This window comes from Chamaea fasciata, unplaced genomic scaffold, assembly GCF_029207755.1.
Source record: "Chamaea fasciata isolate MVZ Bird 193981 ecotype frontalis unplaced genomic scaffold, bChaFas1.0.hap1 SCAF_11, whole genome shotgun sequence".
NCBI lineage: Eukaryota > Metazoa > Chordata > Aves > Passeriformes > Sylviidae > Chamaea > Chamaea fasciata.
In genome coordinates this window covers 7558458-7575348 of record NW_027094096.1, presented here as the reverse complement: position 1 = coordinate 7575348, position 16891 = coordinate 7558458, and the positions used below count along the sequence as shown (strand labels likewise).

General features: G+C 44.2%; 1 protein-coding gene across 2 annotated transcripts in view; it reads left to right on the top strand.

Annotated features, from left to right (window-relative positions):
• The window catches only part of PAK2 (p21 (RAC1) activated kinase 2), a 38721-nt gene extending 26111 nt beyond the window's left edge, over nt 1–12610 (top strand). For both annotated transcript variants that reach the window (XM_066194193.1, XM_066194194.1), the window contains exons 3-15: nt 129–229; nt 707–857; nt 1437–1468; nt 1836–1943; nt 2708–2840; nt 3276–3339; nt 3787–3835; nt 5704–5816; nt 5965–6082; nt 7966–8065; nt 10553–10749; nt 11411–11548; nt 12449–12610. In XM_066194193.1, coding sequence (XP_066050290.1) covers nt 129–229; nt 707–857; nt 1437–1468; nt 1836–1943; nt 2708–2840; nt 3276–3339; nt 3787–3835; nt 5704–5816; nt 5965–6082; nt 7966–8065; nt 10553–10749; nt 11411–11548; nt 12449–12535 — 1391 coding nt within the window. In that variant the 3' untranslated portion in view covers nt 12536–12610. The remainder of the gene's footprint in view (nt 1–128; nt 230–706; nt 858–1436; nt 1469–1835; nt 1944–2707; nt 2841–3275; nt 3340–3786; nt 3836–5703; nt 5817–5964; nt 6083–7965; nt 8066–10552; nt 10750–11410; nt 11549–12448) is intronic.
• The last annotated feature ends 4281 nt before the right edge of the window (nt 12611–16891 follow it).

Here is a 16891-nt window from a genome sequence, read left to right as displayed (position 1 = left end):
CCGTCCAACCCGGCCTGGAGCACTTCCAGGGATGGGGCAGCCACAGCTTCTCTGGGCAACCTGTACCAGGCCTCACCACCCTCACAGACTTTCTTTCTAACACTGAAATTTTTGGATGTCTTTTTCAGGAAGCAAGAAGAAGGAAAAGGAAAGGCCAGAAATCTCCCCGCCGTCAGATTTTGAACATACCATCCATGTTGGCTTTGATGCTGTTACTGGAGAGTTCACTGTGAGTATTCCTGCCTTGGAGCAGCTCAGGAAACACTGTGGGTCAGTGCTGCAGTGAAGCCAACGCAGAGTTTTAGAATAAAGTGCAAGTTAGCTTTGTTTCTACCAAAGAACTATTTTTCCTGGGTGTTTGTAGAGCACACTGTGACCTGTTAGTGCTTCTGCAATGCCAGTGTCACATCTGATGCTTGCTATCACCTGGGAGAGCTCTCCCTGACAAACCCTCTACAGTTTGCTTTCTTTAGTGGGTAACACTGGATCTGTTGAGTGTCTTTGTGTTCCCACTCCTCACGTCTGGCCCAGCATGCTTGGTGGGGTTGTGTCCTGTGGTCTGTGTTTTCACCTTTGGCTCCCCATCCTACTCGCTCACGTGCTTGAGGCTGTGCATGTTATGCTTATATAGAGGGAAGAAATCTGTCTTGCTTTTCAAAAACCTTTAAAATACAGAAAGGATCCTTAAACCCCCCTATTTTTTCAGGGAATGCCAGAACAATGGGCTCGGTTACTTCAGACCTCAAATATCACCAAGCTAGAACAGAAGAAAAACCCCCAGGCGGTACTAGATGTGCTGAAATTCTACGACTCAAAAGACACAGCAAAACAGAAATACCTGAGTTTTTCTGCTCCAGGTGAGAGCCAAATATGCAGGACACTGGAGTTGGGTATTTGGAGCACAGTCTTTCTTTCTGTCAGAATGATAATTCAAGTTCAAGTGCTAAAATCAAGGTGCATTTCAATGAGGCACAAATGTCCAAAGATTGATTTACAACTGACTGGAAACTGGCGTTGTCCAGTTAATTTCCTGTTTTAAGTGGAGAGGGGAAGAAAAGGAACTGGATCATTCAGAATAGCAGCCAAAATGGGCTTGAATGGGCTGTGTTTATCAAGCTGGGGCTTTGGGACTGGGATGGACTGGTTTTGTGCTGGAGGCCTTGCTCCTCACAGCTGTCTCTGAACTTGATGTCACCAGCTGGTGACATCAGCGATGCAGAATAATTTGTGACTCCTAGATGGGGACGTATGTTGGAAAGCTGAGAGAAGGACTGTCCCACAAAGTGCAGTTTTACCTACTTTTCTTCCAAATTCTTTCTGAAAGCAGCTTAGTTATAAGGCTTTGTTATATTCTTACTGTGTACTTGACAAAGTTCACTTTTTATTACTTTTTTTTTTCTGATGATTTTATTTATTCTGCTATTTGTTCTGTTTAGAAAAAGATGGTTTCCCTTCAGGAACACCAACGGTGAGTGTGTTTACTATTATTTGGCTGTTCTGTGGTGCATACAAGTTCAGGCTTCTGGACTTGTTATATTCTGAATCTCGAAGTATTAAACTGTATAAAAATTAAAAGTATAAAAATTAGGAATTTTTTTTTGTGGAATAGAAACATAAATTTGGGTGGTCAATTGCATATTTCACTGCAGCAGCAGTGTTTGAGTTTCCTAATAAAATGTAAAAACTAAAGGATAGACTGAGTGGTTTAAGTTATTTTCTTTTGACATGGGTAAGAATTACTGTCTCTTAATGTGAAGGAAAAAACGTGAGGTCTTTAATACTGTGGGAGAGATAATTTGTTTATCTGTCTTTTTTAAACTTTGGTAAAAATATAGACCAATGCCAAAGGTTCAGAACCATCAACAGCTGTGGCAGATGATGACGAGGATGATGAAGAGGCTCCTCCTCCAGTGATTGCTCCGCGGCCAGATCACACAAAATCGGTGAGCAGCTGTCAAACTGACAGACCTGCATTTCTCAGCATTGCAGAACTTCCGCTTTTTAGGGAAGTGCTTTATTTGGGCAATAAGCTGCTGAAAGTTTTTAGAGAAAAGTTCTGTTTTTTGAATTTTCTACGGAAATTCCTAATTTCTGAATATCAGTTGGATTAGAAGTCCTGTAGTTAATAGAATCATAGGATCATTTAGGTTGGGAAAGGAGTTTTGCTTTATAATTTTCCACTCTTGGGATTTAGACATATAAAAGGTGAGAGGTCCACAGCTGGATATTTCTGGAGTAGCTGTGTGTATCTGTGAACAGCTCAGGAGGGAATTAAATAAAGCTCCAAGAAATTAAATCCCTTAAAAAAACCTTAAGTTGGGGACAACTGGGAAATACTTGAGAATCTTATCCTTCTTTTCATGGCAATCAAGCATCTTTTTCCTTTACATCTTAGTAGAAGTTGATCTCACTGTTAAATAGTGGTTTCTGCTCTGTTAACTAGTATGGGTTATAAAGAATAAGCAGATAAAAAAACTGAGAAACCCACTGTGGAATCTCCTGGCATCCTCTCTGTTCAGGAAGTGCCTGGATCTCTTTCACAGGTCAGTAATGTTGCCAGCATCTTGTTTTTATGGAGCTTTAATATGTGTCAGGTCTCATTTCTGCCTCATACCTGTTACAAAACGTTGCCTGGGGATCTTTGCAGAGCTGTGGTGGGTTTCAGCTGATGGCAGAGCAGTGCTCAGGTCTCTGGTCTCCCTTACAGATTTACACCCGCTCTGTCATCGACCCCATCCCTGCCCCGGCCGGTGACACCTGCGCCGACAGCGCCTCCAAAGCAGGGGACAAGCAGAAAAAGAAAACCAAGATGTCAGACGAGGACATCATGGAAAAACTACGTAGGTGCCATCATTTCAGATCAGCAGCAGGGCTGGGGGAGGGATGTGGCAGTTTTGCCCTCACCCTTGCTCTGTGTGCAGTGCTTGGGTAGCTTTGTGTCCAGCAGCAGATGAGAGCGCTGCGCTGGCTCGGGTGGTTTGTAATGCTAGAACAGGTTTGAGTTTGTGTCATGCGTGCACATCACAGTGTCACGAGTGAACTTCAATCAAACCATACTAACACAAAATAGTTTCTGCTGTTGCTTGTTCCATAACCATCTTGATGATGACTTTTTCACTGTATTAATGTTCCCCTGCAGCTTTGGCTGTTGGTGCACCAGCTTTGCTACTTGAGCTGACTCACTCTGGGGCCTATCTTGGCCGGGCCAGCCCTCCTGTTGGGGGGCAGAGCCGTGGGATTGGACTGACTTTTTGATTTTTTTTTTTTTTTTCCAGGCACTATTGTAAGCATAGGAGATCCCAAGAAAAAATACACCAGATATGAAAAAATTGGGCAAGGGTAAGTATTGCTCCCAACTTCTATTCCCAGTGGGCCAGTGTCAGCAGCAGGGTGCTCTTCTGTGCCTCACACCACTTACTGTGCAGGCAGAGATGTTGGCTGCATTCAGCAGTGGTAAATCAGAGTCCCACCCTAGTTAAGGTGGGAGGGGACCTCAGAGCCTATCCCTTAAAGTCCCACTCCCTGCTGTGGGCAGGGACACCTTCTACTATCCCAGGTTGCCCCAAACCCTGTCCAACCTGACCTTAAACACTTCCAGGGTTGAGGCAGCCATGACCTCTCTGGGCAGCAAAGAGTACAGTAAATAAAAAGGGAAGGCATCACACAGTGGTGGAAATTTTGAATTGAAAACTGAAACAATTTTGCATTTGTGACCTGGCTGCTCACTTGTGTGTTTGTTATGCAGGGAGATGCAACTTGCTGTAACGTTTTTCTTTCTCTTCACAGGGCTTCAGGTACAGTTTTCACAGCTATTGATGTGGCAACAGGGCAGGAGGTAAGATTCCTCTGTTCATTTTTTGTTTAAATGTTCTTCTCTAGGTGGCCAGAATAATTTATTTCTTTCAGTGGCTCCCATCGCTGCTGTCACCTCTCAGATCTGTTTGTCATAGTCAGTTGTAACAGTGTGCCTTGCTCTATAGTAATCAGATGATGAAAGCTAAAAGCAGAGATTTGTCTTTCCTGTGAAAAGCAAAGGGAGTGAGGTGTTCCAGAAGTGAGTTTGGAAAAGAGTTTATCCTTCAAGAATTGCAGGCATTGTTGTCTTACGTTTTCAGAAATAAGATTTTGTTTAGTCTTTGCACACTTGGCTGTGTCTGTCTCTAGGGAAGCAGCTTGTCTCATGTGATGCCCTTATGCAGTTAGAATGTCTTCTCTATATCCTGCTCTTTATTTTTTTTCCCTTGGTGGCATCAGCAATACTCTGCATGTTTGTCATCCAGTGGCCATATCTTGGAGACAACCAGAGGGCTTCTGGGACTCAGATTTTAGGAATTATTTGTGTCTGTTTAACTTCAGATTTCCTTAATTTTCTTTTAATATTTTTATTTACGTTCTTTCCTAAATTTTCCTTTAAATATCCACAAGTAGGCATTCTTTAGGTCCCTGATAAGTAAATGCCCTTTCAGCAGTAACCACATTCAGTAGTCCTGCAGTGGAGCACTACAACTTGATTAAACATGAGCCTTGCCATCATCTCAGGATCTCTCAGTTTGCTTTCTACACACTGCAGTATTTCATGTTCTCTTACTGATTGCGGAGTGAATTTTGGGCTCCAGGGCTTTTGTTTGACCTGCTCTGCACTTTGCCAGGCAGTTGATGGTTTGCAGCCTTCATGCAGTGCTTGGGTTTCCTCTGCTTAATGCCCAGGGATAGAGTTAGGTTTGTTCATCAGTAAGAGGAACACTCCTCTTAGAGCTACACAGTGACAGGACAGGAGGGAACAGACAAAAACTGCCATAAGGGAAATTAGAGTTAGATTTTAGAATTTTTTTCCCTCTCAGGCAGGATGATTGAGCATGGCACAGGAGCTCAAGAGGGAGGGGTTGTGGAATTTCTGCTCATTGAGTCTCCACTCCAGACTCCCACAAAACCCTCAGCAACCTGCTCCACCTCCAGTCATAGTTATTTTGTCACTCTGTGCTACAGAATGATGAGAATTTCTTCCATTAATGTCCTTGGCAAGATAATAACAATCATTTCTACAGGATTATGTTGGTTCTTGTGCTTGGTTTTGGAGTTAATCCAGGTTGTCTTGCAGAATTCCAAACAGCCTCCTCAGAGTGTTGGAGTTAACAGAGCTGGGATGATTCTTCTTCATTGTAAACTCTGTAGTACTTGTCCTTGTTAGCCTGTTTCCTGTGAGAGGTGGGCCTTTATCTTCCCTTTTCTCTCTTGGATAGTTCATTGAGTTAATGGCTTTGAGAGGAATTCCTTCTGCCTCCCAGCATTCTTTACACCCAAACACCAGTGTGGTCAGAATAAAGAAAAATGAATTGCCTCACCTTGCATTGGAAGGCTCAGATTTTCTCTCTGAGTTGCTACAGGATTCTCTTCTGCTCCAGGCCTGTTGATAAGGAATTTTGTGAATATCTTTCTATCTCTTTTTTTTTGAATGCCCTTTGCTCTCTGGTTTGGCCTCTCTTACTCTTAGTGCATCCTGTCAGCTGCAAGAGGTGCAAGTTGTGTGCTGATCAAGCTGAATTCTTTCAAGTTGTATGCTGATAAACAACTTGCCATCCACAAACTGTTCTAAACTCCTTTAATCCTGTTACAGGATTCCTTCTGCCTTTTCACTGTGTTAAGAGTGACTGAAAGGTTTGGGTGCTGAGGTTTGAGATTGCTGTTTTATTTTGCCCTATTCAGGTGGCTATTAAACAGATCAATTTGCAGAAACAGCCCAAGAAGGAGCTGATAATTAATGAGATCTTGGTAATGAAGGAGCTAAAGAATCCCAACATAGTCAACTTCCTGGACAGGTAAATGCAGCCAGGTGGCTGATTCCTCATCCCAAGGGTTATCCCTTGCACAGACCTGCTCTTCCTCCACCTAAGGGTCTTGGAAGCAGATGAGGCTGTCTGTACTGTCACATGGCACAGGGACATGCTTTTGGTTTTCTCTTTGTAGTTACCTCGTCGGGGATGAATTGTTTGTGGTGATGGAGTATCTGGCTGGAGGCTCTCTAACAGATGTGGTCACAGAGACGTGCATGGATGAAGCACAGATCGCTGCTGTCTGCAGAGAGGTGAGTGAGGAGGGGCTGGGTTGAGGAATGAAGGTGCTCCCTGTTCCCCTGATTCTTGTGGCATGCTCAGGTTTGCACTAATTGCCACAATTGCTGCCGAAGCCGTTGAGTAAAGAATGAATTGTACCATGAGCAGAAATCAATATTAAAATTGCAGAAAATAACAAAATCAGGTTAACTCAGAAAACTCGGGCTTTGCAAGTTGTAACATGGAAGAGCTGCAGTGGTTTTTGAGGTAGGTGTTTGAGAAGGTTTGGTGATGGAGCAAATAAAGTCTGTGCGTTTGCTTCCTGGGGTGCCTCATCCTGCTGACAGTGTTAACAGAAAGATATGAATAATGTGGACTATTATTAACAGATTAATATGAATAAAGTTCAGGGAGGAGCAATATAGAAGTTAAGCAGCTGGAAGGAATGGCTTTTTTTAACTTGGACTAACAAAGAACATTCAGAGGCATTAAGAAAAGAAATCTGCATATTCAAGTATGGATAATGTAGAAAGGAAAAAGAAAAAACAAAATAGAAAAACAAAACTCCTGAAAGCTTTGAAGTGTTCTGCAGAAGGAAGAAGGGGAATGGTGTTTGCTCACAGTTTGGAAGTGGATCTGCTGAAACAGGAGTACATTAAGAAACATACACTAAAATAAAGATGAACAGAATGCAGACTATCCCTTTCCCACTTTAGACATTTCCAATTTAGTCATAGTGTGTGACATCTGTAGTTCTGTGCCAGTTAAGCTTTCTTTATGGATTTCTCGGGAAAATCATGTTTCAGAAGGTTGTAGCTGGAATAACTTCGAGGTTGCAGTAAGATTTCAAATGAAAATGTTAAAAGCAGCCAATATCACAGCTTATCAGTGGTTTCTGCCCTGAGCAAGTGCCAGTATCCAGCTCAGGCTTGATTTTATCGTGGCAGAAGGAGAATGCTGTTATCTGCTGTGCAGGAGAAACGGAGGCTTTTAAAAAGCCCATCTGACTCCATCAGTATGACGAGTGTTTTTGTGACTCACCCCAAGGGAGGGGAGGGAAAGCAGAGTTGCACAGTAACGTGTATGGACAGGGAATGGTTTCCAGAGAAACCAGAGCTGGAAGCAGAGAACCAAGAGTAACTATTTACTGTAACAGTAATGAGCTACTCTGAGGAAGAAATCAAATGCTGAACTATTGTACTTCATCAAAACTCTGCTGCCCAGTGTTTTAGATACATTTAGTTTTGCACATCAGTGTCATTTTGCTAAAGCAAACCGAGATTAAAAAAAAAAACAAAAAACAACACAGTGGGGACATCTGTGCCAAGCTGCAAATGTTCTGCTTAGATGGAAAGAGAAAAATCTGGCTTTTGTTCTTTTGCCTTTTATTCTCAAATAACAAAAGTAAATTTCATTATGGTTTTGGGCAGAAACTTAGTGTGAAAGGTTTTCATCTGAAAACAATGCAAACCAGTATAAGTGCCTTTCAGAATGAAGATGTTTTACAGCCTTCACTGTTGAAGTTGTGTGGATGTTGGACATGAAGCCTCACCAGTTCTTTTGGTGAGACCTCAGCCTGAAAAGATCTCACTTAATCCTTTATGGTTCCACTGCAGAATCTGTGGGATGTACCAAAATTAACATCAGGATTTCTGAGAGCATCTTGGATGATGAGGAGTTTAAAGGATGCATTTGTTAAGATAGGGAAACTTCACAGTGAAATGATTTTTGACATCCTGAAATCCGGAGTGTATTTTTTTAGCCCAAGAGCTTCCTCTGCTGGTTATTTTCAATAATACCTTTTTATTCTTGCACCCAGAGCTGGCTGAGGGCGTGCACATGGCTTTGAATTTGTGTTCACTTACAACAGTTCTGTTTCTGGATGCTGAATGGATTTTTTTTCTCTCCTGTCCAGTGCTTGCAAGCGCTTGAGTTCCTCCATGCCAACCAGGTCATCCACAGAGACATAAAGAGTGACAATGTGCTGTTAGGAATGGATGGATCAGTTAAATTAAGTGAGTAGCAGACAATTGTTTTCATCTTCTGTTTTCCCTTTTCCAGGAATCTCTGGCTCGGAGTGTGTAAATCAGTAAAAGGAGAATTGGCAGGGAAATTTGAGGTGGTTTTTATTGACTATGAGTAATAGAAATCAATTCTGTTATCAAAATATGTATCAGACAGCAGGTGCTGATACTCTCAGGGCCCTTAGACTGGGGCTGTGAATGTGTTGGCCCAGAAGGATGTTGAAGCAAACCTGTGGCCCCATAAATACGTTGGTAATTAGGAAGTAACTGGCACAGGCGGTGAAGCAAAATGGGAATGATTGCAAGAGCAAAGTTGCAGCAAACTGCAGTGCCTTTGTTAGGATGCCAGGACTTGATATTAAAGCTTTGCCCCATTCATGAAAAGGCCACTAACAAGAAAATTGAGCATTATTGATCATTTGTTGCAGTGTAGTCTTAATCCTGTACCTTTTCTTGGACTAGAAATGTAACGCTTTTATTAATATAATCATGACAAAACAAACTACTTGCTTTTCAGGTAATGGTTATGCATGCATGGGCTTGTATAGTAAATCCTTTTCTGGTGTGTGTAAATAAAAATGATGTGAAAGCACTGGTAGCTGTCAGGACTATTGAGAAAGAGGTTCATTATCTGCCTTTCTTGTATGTAGGTATGTACGAAACATGTAACAATCAATGAGTAAAGGCAAAAAGGTGTGAAGCAAGAAGTGGTTTTAGTAGGAATTTGAAGTGCCATGAAAATGTGTCTTAGCAATATTCCTATTCTAGATGGTTTGCAGTCTCATTTTATTTATGAGATGGAGTGTGGAGAAAGATTATGAGCAACCTGATTTGCATACCAGCATTGCAGGATGCACTGCTCGCTTCCATAGGGAATTTTTTTTTTCAAGGATGTGATGTGTCTGTGCACAAACTGTGGATTCAGAGGCTGAAGAGAAGTGGACAGTTACAGCAGAGAATGTGGCTGAGAAGAGTTAGCTGGAGAAGGATCAAAATTGCAAAAGGGGTGTCAAAGCAAAGTGGCCAAAGGACAGAGTTAGCAGCTGAGTCAAAATTATCATGCCAGCAGACCGGGGGAGGGTGAGGAGGAAGGAGACACAGGAGAAGACAGGAGTCAGCTGCAAAAATTCCCTGTGTGAAGGGGAGGTGGTGTAATCAGTGCTGAACAAGCGCTTCTGGGGCTGTGTGATTATATTGCTTTAGCAAAAGTTCAGGGTGGGAGAAGCTGCACCTTCTTTTTGAACTCTTGCCCGTCTCTGAGGGAGTCTGGTGACAGGACAGGTGTCACCAATGAGCTATACATGCTCCTGGTGGGTGAAACTAGATTCCTGCCTGTCTTCTTCCTCTGTGCTGGTGGCTGGTGCTGGAGGCCTGACTGGGAGGTCAGGAGAACACATTGCAGCTGCTTCCCTGGGCTGGGCATGGAAACAGGCCATGCTGGGAGGTGACTGTGACACCTTGATAAGGCCAAAACATGCAGGAGGAACTTGGTGACTCCTACAGGTTTGGTTTGGGTTTTTTTTTTAAGTCAGCATTTTGACTGTCAGGGTGGGGTAGTTCTATGTTAAATGGTCTTGGTACAACTTGGCACTTCCATGACTTGGCTCTCTCCTTAGCTCTGCTTGGCATAACACTTCCAAAATCACCCTGGAATTTAAATTTCTCTCTCTCTTCTCTCCCTCTCTCTCTCTCTTTCTCTAACTTAGTGTCAATGATAAAGTAATATCTGTCTCCTGCCTTAACTGTGTTCTTATTGATGCTTTACATGCCTGGGAAGTGGGAGTGCTGCAGCTGGATAAAGTAACATGATGGGACATGCATTGCTGCTGCACCTGAAGGCTATAGGAATAGGTGACTTTTCTTGTTTTCTTGAGTGTGGTTGTTCTCTTTGGTAGTTACCTTGTGGAAAGGTTTGTTTGTCCAGGTTCCTGCTGCTGAGTGGGGTAGCACTGCACTTCCCTGGAGCCTTGTTTCCATGTCTGTCGGCTGTAGTACCTGTATAGATGGCCAAAGTGCTGTGAAATGTTGACCTCAGTACCTGCACAAGTACAATCTGTTTAGCAGGGCAGAAGCCATGGATTGTGGATGGATTTCTTCTAATTCAGGCTGTGTAACACACCACATGCAGAGCACTCTGCCTGTGTTCTGCCTGATTGTTTATTTTGGCTGTTAGCATTCTAGAACTCTTGAAGGAAGGACTGGGAAAAACACCATTCTTCTACAGGGTAATTCTTGTTTCCAGAGCACAAAAGCCTTCTCTTCACTCCATGGAATTCTGCCCTGCTTAACCACCTTCAGGTTTTGTATTTTCATTGCACGTTGGCTTTTTTAATACGGAGAGTGTAGTGGGGGAGGAAAGAAGAAACTGCCCCCCAACCCCTCTCGATGAAATGTATGTGTAGCAATAGAGAAGTCTTCTAGGAAAGCCACTCCTTGGGGTGCACCAGTTTAACTTCTTGAACTTGTGTTGTCCTGCAGCCGACTTTGGGTTCTGTGCCCAGATCACCCCCGAGCAGAGCAAGCGCAGCACCATGGTGGGAACTCCGTACTGGATGGCTCCCGAGGTGGTCACACGGAAAGCCTACGGCCCCAAGGTGGACATCTGGTCCCTGGGCATCATGGCCATTGAGATGGTGGAAGGAGAGCCCCCATACCTCAACGAGAACCCCCTGAGGGTAAGAAGCCCTGGCTTTGCTGGAGCTGGGTGTTCACCGCTGTCAATAATTGTTCATTAATTGCATCTGCATTAAAAAGAAAATTAAATTTAAAAAGCTAACAAGATCAGCAGTACTAGAAAATTCCTCCAGAGGAAGAAAGCTGCCTTGAATTTGCAGTCAGCCTTACCCTGACTCTCCATCCCTGGAAGTGTCCAAGGCCAGGCTGGACAGGGCTTGGAATAACCTGGTCTAGTTAAAGGTGTCCCTGCTCAAGGCAGGGGGTGGAACAAGATGGGTTTTAAGGTCCATTTCAGCCTAAACCATTCTGGGATTCTGTGATGGTACTAAGAAGACTTGCCTGCCTATAACTGAAACACAGCTCTTTGACCTCAGGCCTCTGTGATGGTTTTAGGGAAAGTAAACCCAAGATATTATGGAAAGTGCTGCTGTGTCACAAACTGGTATGTTCTTTGCTAAGGTCAGTATCTGTTGCCAAGAGATGTTGAACATTATTTTGCTACTAGCAAGAATAGGTCATGACTGCCTACACATGTGGCATTTTGACAGTTCTAATCTGTGAAGTTGAGCGAAGTAGGCTGCAGAGCCCTCTCATCTGAGGGTTTGCCACGAGGCAGGTCAGTTTGGCATCTTTCAAAGCTCGGTTTTCTTCATTTTACAGGCTTTATATTTGATAGCAACTAATGGCACACCAGAACTCCAGAACCCCGAGAAACTGTCCCCAATATTCCGGGATTTCTTGAACCGATGTTTGGAGATGGATGTAGAGAAAAGAGGATCAGCCAAAGAATTGCTACAGGTGAGACTCAGCTTCTTCTCACAGTGCAAGGTCTAGAGTCAGGTCAGCCTGTGATGAACCACACCATAGACTAGCACCCTTTCTTTTTGTGTGTGTGTTTTCTCCTGGGAACTGTAGTGAGAACAGTTGGTAGGAAAGATTTATAATATACTCCGAAGTTATCCCATCATAATCTGTGATTTTACTCTGTCACTGCCAAAGCGTCCAGCAGTTTAGGAACTCCCTTCAGAAGGTGGCCACTGATAGCATTTGCATCACTTTTCATATTTCCACTTGCAAATGTCTCCTTCAGAACTCCTGATAAAATAATCTGCTGGTCTGACATCAGTGTTCAGGCCTTGAAAAGTTTCCTTTCTCCCCCCAGGATTCTGCCCTACAAGCTGAGCAGCTGGAGCAGTGTCCTTGCCATTGTGCCACCGTTCCTCCTTTTAGTTTTGATTTTAAACACTTTCTGTGCACTGGAAAAAAGCTGATTTTTAAGTGAGATCTGCTTGTAGGCAGCATTGTATGTAGGAGTGAGAGAATCACTGATGCCATTCCCTGGGAGAGCAAGGAGTAGCTCTCAGGCAGATGGTGTAGAGGTTTTCCCAGTAAAGCCAGCTGCTGCTTCTTATCTTTCTCTGATTATTTCTTGTTTAGAACTTTGTTTTGCTCATTGCAAGTGCAGCTGCAATACACACCTTTTGCAAAACCAGTGAGATATTCCACAAGGCAGTGTGGTCCCTGCCAGCCTTGGATTGTTTTGTCCTTGTAACTACCCAGAGAAACATGTGAAACAAGTCAGCAGTTAAAATGCAGAGTCATTGCTGCCTAGCTCCATGGAAACATGAATCCTGCTGGAAATCAAACCTTTAAAAGTGTGTCTTTCACTGATTCCTTGTGTTTCTGTCTTCCTGGCAGCATCCCTTCTTGAAACTGGCCAAACCTCTGTCCAGCTTGACGCCACTGATCCTGGCAGCCAAAGACGCAATGAAGAGTAACCGCTAACGTCCTGCCACAGCCTTCTTCTTTTTTGTTTGTTTGTATTTTACAAATCTTTATAATATATGAAATTGTTACACTTTTGGGGGGGGGGGAGGGAAGGGGTTTTTGTGGGGGTGGGAAACGTCTGCAAAAGGGAAGAAACTCTCATCCAGAAGACACCCAAAATACATTGTGGCGACTCTAGAGATCCCTGTCCGGGGTCCAGAAGGAATTGAGGGCTGAATTACTGGCCTTTGTGGGTTTTGTTATTCTGATTTTTGTTTCCCAGACAGCCCAGAAATACCACTTGCTGTGCCTGGGGCTTTAAGGGGTTTTAACGACTTCGCTGTAACAGCTCCCATTGTACCCTCTGGGTACTTTCAATACTTGAATGACAGATTCAAGCTTTCAGAGAGCAGTACTAATTTTACCTGCTGATCTCTTTGCCTCTCCTCTTCCTCCCCTCTACCTGCAATTCCTGTGGGAAGCTCCCAATGACCAGATTCACGGCAGGTGTGGTGAATGTGAAGGTACATCTTGCCCCTCATTTCTTTTTCAGATTAGCTGTCGCTGTACTGTAGAATCAACAACTCGGTTACTTAAGGAATCATAATGTATGGAGATGGTTTTTACTTTTTAAGATGAATAAGGAGAGAGAGAGAGAAGGGGAAGAGAAGTATTCAGCTGTTTCTCATGCCTGTGCTCTGTGGACTTTTTTCTTTTAATCAAAAATGTGGCCTCTTTGTAGAACCGTAATGATCGGTCAAGTCTTTGGATGTGGGTTATAGATGTGTAGGTTGGGGTCAGATACTTTATTTATGATCAAATGATCAGTTCTAGTCAGGGCAAGAAAAAATTCCAGCTGTCTTCCTGTCTGCTCTTTTTTCCCTGTTAGACTTGCTGGCCAGAAGCTTGAGGGATAATGTGCTTGGTGCAGTGGGTGATTCACAAACATGTATCTGTGCTCTGACTTGGACTTTGGAAGTTATGCTGGTGCCTTTGACTTTTTTTATTTTACATTTCCCTTCTTTGTATCAAATACATTTTTGTATATGTTGTAATTTCCCCCTTCCTCCCCCTGCCAAGCAAATAATGCATCAACCTATGGAGTTGTCAGAGTTTAAAGTATTAGAGCTATTTTTTTCCAGTTTTGTATGTGCTCCATTTGTACTAATGAAACCAGAAGAACAAATAACCAGATCTGAGGACACTGACGATACAGGATTTTGGAAGCATGATCTGAACAGATGATGATGAACACCTGGAGATGCCAAAGTTGTAAGATGAAGCTGAGGGGAAGCAGTGCTGTCAGACCATCATGGGGCCTGTTGGGCTGGCTGGTGTCACTCTGATCTTTGTCACCAAGGACGTCGTGCTAGCCAGGATGGCTGCAGTCAACCCTTCAATGCAACAAAAAGTGCCTCCTTCTGAAGGACAGCAACAGCCCGAGCAGTTGAGTTCTTGGGGTGTTGCCAGGGGTGAGTTTAGCAGAGCCTGTGCCCCTTCTAATGCTACAGTCTATGCATTTCAACCTCCCCAAGTGTTGAAGGAAGAGCCAAGTAGTGCCAAATGAGTCTGTGAAAGAACAACCATGACTTTATTGGGATTGTATTGCATTCCCCGTGGGACAGGGCCTGGGACAGACAGAGCTATGGTTGGGTGTGGACAGAGGACCCTGAATAAAAATTTTTGCACACTTTTCCAAACATTGCTGGCAGGGGATAGAAGGCATTTTCAGAGAACTTCAGTGTCTGTATAAAGAGAATGACATTTTGGGGACTGGTAGCCAAGGTATGACAAAACAAACTTCCAGGTGAGAGCGGCTGGGCAGGACAGCAGAGGCAGTTTGGGGAGATGGTGGAGGGGAGCAGGGTTGGGGTCTCGCAGCTCCTGGGAGTCGTGTGGGGCCAGCAGGATGCCTTGTTGGGCAGGTTCAGCTTGTGTTCTGCTCCTGTGTGGTAGTTAAAATCTGTGTTGGGTTAATTATCATAACTGCTACTCCCAGGGATAAACCTCTCTGGCTGTAAGTGCGAGAACAGTTCTGGCTTTACATTCTAATTTCAGGGAAGTGTCTCATGCCAGGTAAGGAAATCCAAGTGCATTTGCCTGGAAAAAAGGTTATTATGAGCCATGGACACTGTAGTCACCCTGGTTTGAGTGTGCCCCAGCTCCCTGGTCAAATGGAGAAGTGAGGAGGCTTGGCTGAGGAAAAAACCTGTTGTACCAGTGGTTCCCTCTTTGTCCATTGCTGGCAATGGACTTGGTGAAACTCCTTGTGCCAGAGTTAAACTGGGAGCTTTTCTTTCTTTCTTTTTTTTTTTCTGGTTTTTTTTTTTTTTTGTTTTGTTTTGTTTTGTTTTGTTGGGTTTTTTTTTTTAATGGCACAATCTAGATAAATTTAGCTTTTTAAATAGAAAACAAGAAATCATAAGTAATTTTAACTTATTAGTTCCCTTTTATTGGTGAATGAGAACGGTTTAAATCATATGTTGCAAAATTTGTCCAATTTAGCCTGCTTAGGAGACGACTTCTGAAGATTCAACCATCCTAATGCACAAAACCTGGCCCAATCCCAAGTTCCCAAACTGTGTGTGTGACCTGTGTGTTCAGCTCCGAGGCTGGGAAGTGCCAGCATCTCCCTGGCTGCACACAGCAGCTGTTCTGTGGTGAGGTTTCCATGGGGATCAGAGGTGGGGCTGGCAGGAGAGGAGAGCCAGGGGAAAGTGTTTGTGCTGTGCTTTTGTGTCTGGAGGGGTCAGGCATCGCTTTTCTGAGGGTGTCTGCAAGGTGAGAAGCTCCAAGGCTTGGTTTTCCCTGGTGGGAGCAGAGCGGAGCCCTTGAGTGGGTGCAGGGCTGTCAGCTCTGCTGTGGCTCTGGGGCAGGTGGAGACCAGCTCGAGCTGGAGGAAATAATGGGAAGGGATGAGGTTCATCCAGGTGTGGGGGTTCCTGTGCATCCCTCTTGGGTGCCCACCCAAGATCCTGAGTGGGGATCAGATGTGGATGTGATCCCTGTGAAGTGTCAGTTGGGCAGCTTGTGGCTGAGGCATGAGCGTGCAGGGAGTGTGAGATTCCTGGGATGTTGTTATCACAGAACAAACCAGAGTTCTTATTAAAAACAACCATGGGATTGAGCACTTTGCCCTGCCTTAGGTGTTAATGAGACTAATTGGAGCCTTCCCCCCGGTTCTCTGTGCAGGGAGGTGCAAAAGTTTGGCTACAGCAGATGGGTCCCACTGTCAGAGGGGCTGGGGAGGGAGCAAAAACGTGATTAAGGGTCTCTCCAGCTGGAATTGAGTCAATAAATCTCTCTGTCCTGTTTTTCCCTCTGTTCCTTATGCTGTTGATGGGAATGGAAGTAGGTGCAAGCTTTCTTTTTATTTTTTTAACTGTCTTCAGATGTTAATGTTGCCTTTTGTGTAATTTAATCCCATTATGTTATTTAATTGTTACTGCAATATTAACTACTGTATTTGTTGACTTCGTTTAATAACTGTTCTTTCAGGGCTAGAAATAAACTTTTAAAAAACCTTTGAGGTTTTTTTCTCCCTTTTCCCTGTCATGAGTTTATACCTTTGAAGACAAAGATGAGCATCTGAAAGAGTTCATGTGTCAGTGTTTTACTGAGATTAACAGAATGTATTTATAACTAAGATTCTTATGAATGCTTAAATGATGGTGGGTATAATTTTATGCTATACCAGCCTGGTTATTCTAAAGTTTTATTACTCATTGGTGTCAGTACCAGCCTCGGGATCACCACAAGCGTTCCTTGCTGCTGTGAGCTGCTGGTGGATGGTGGTGCCTCCCAGAAAAACTCTGGGTTGCTGATGGGAGGAGAGCAGCTCTGAAACACCCTTTTCATCCACTGTGGAGGAGATCCCTTGCCCTCCATGCGAAGGGAGCAAAGCAAAAGCCAGCCTGGCCTATCCCAGCTGCATCTTCCCCCTTGTGCTTGCCAGTGCTGGGGTGGGACTGATGGGCCCAGTAACCTCTGGTGATGTGCTGATGATTCAGGAGCTGTTCCCAACAGCTCTGCTTTCTGCACCGTGGGTACCATCCAGTGTCCTGCTTACAGACATTAGGGCACAGGATCCTCGGGAATTGAGGTGTCCTGCTGCCTGCTGGGTGTGCTCCATCTCCACTGATCAGCGTTGGACCGTGGGAGTGAGCACACTGGGTGCCCACAGCTCTTCGAGGACTTGGGATGAGATCCACGGCGCCTCTTGGCCTCCAAGGCTGCAGAGAAACACTTTTGTTTTCCACTGGACCTACAAAAAGGGCTGTGGGATGTTGGCCTGCCAGTCCAGCCAAGGACAAGGAGGGATTTGCTTTGGGGTTGAGTCCGGGTCAGTTGGCTCCGGATGAAGTTCCTGCCTCG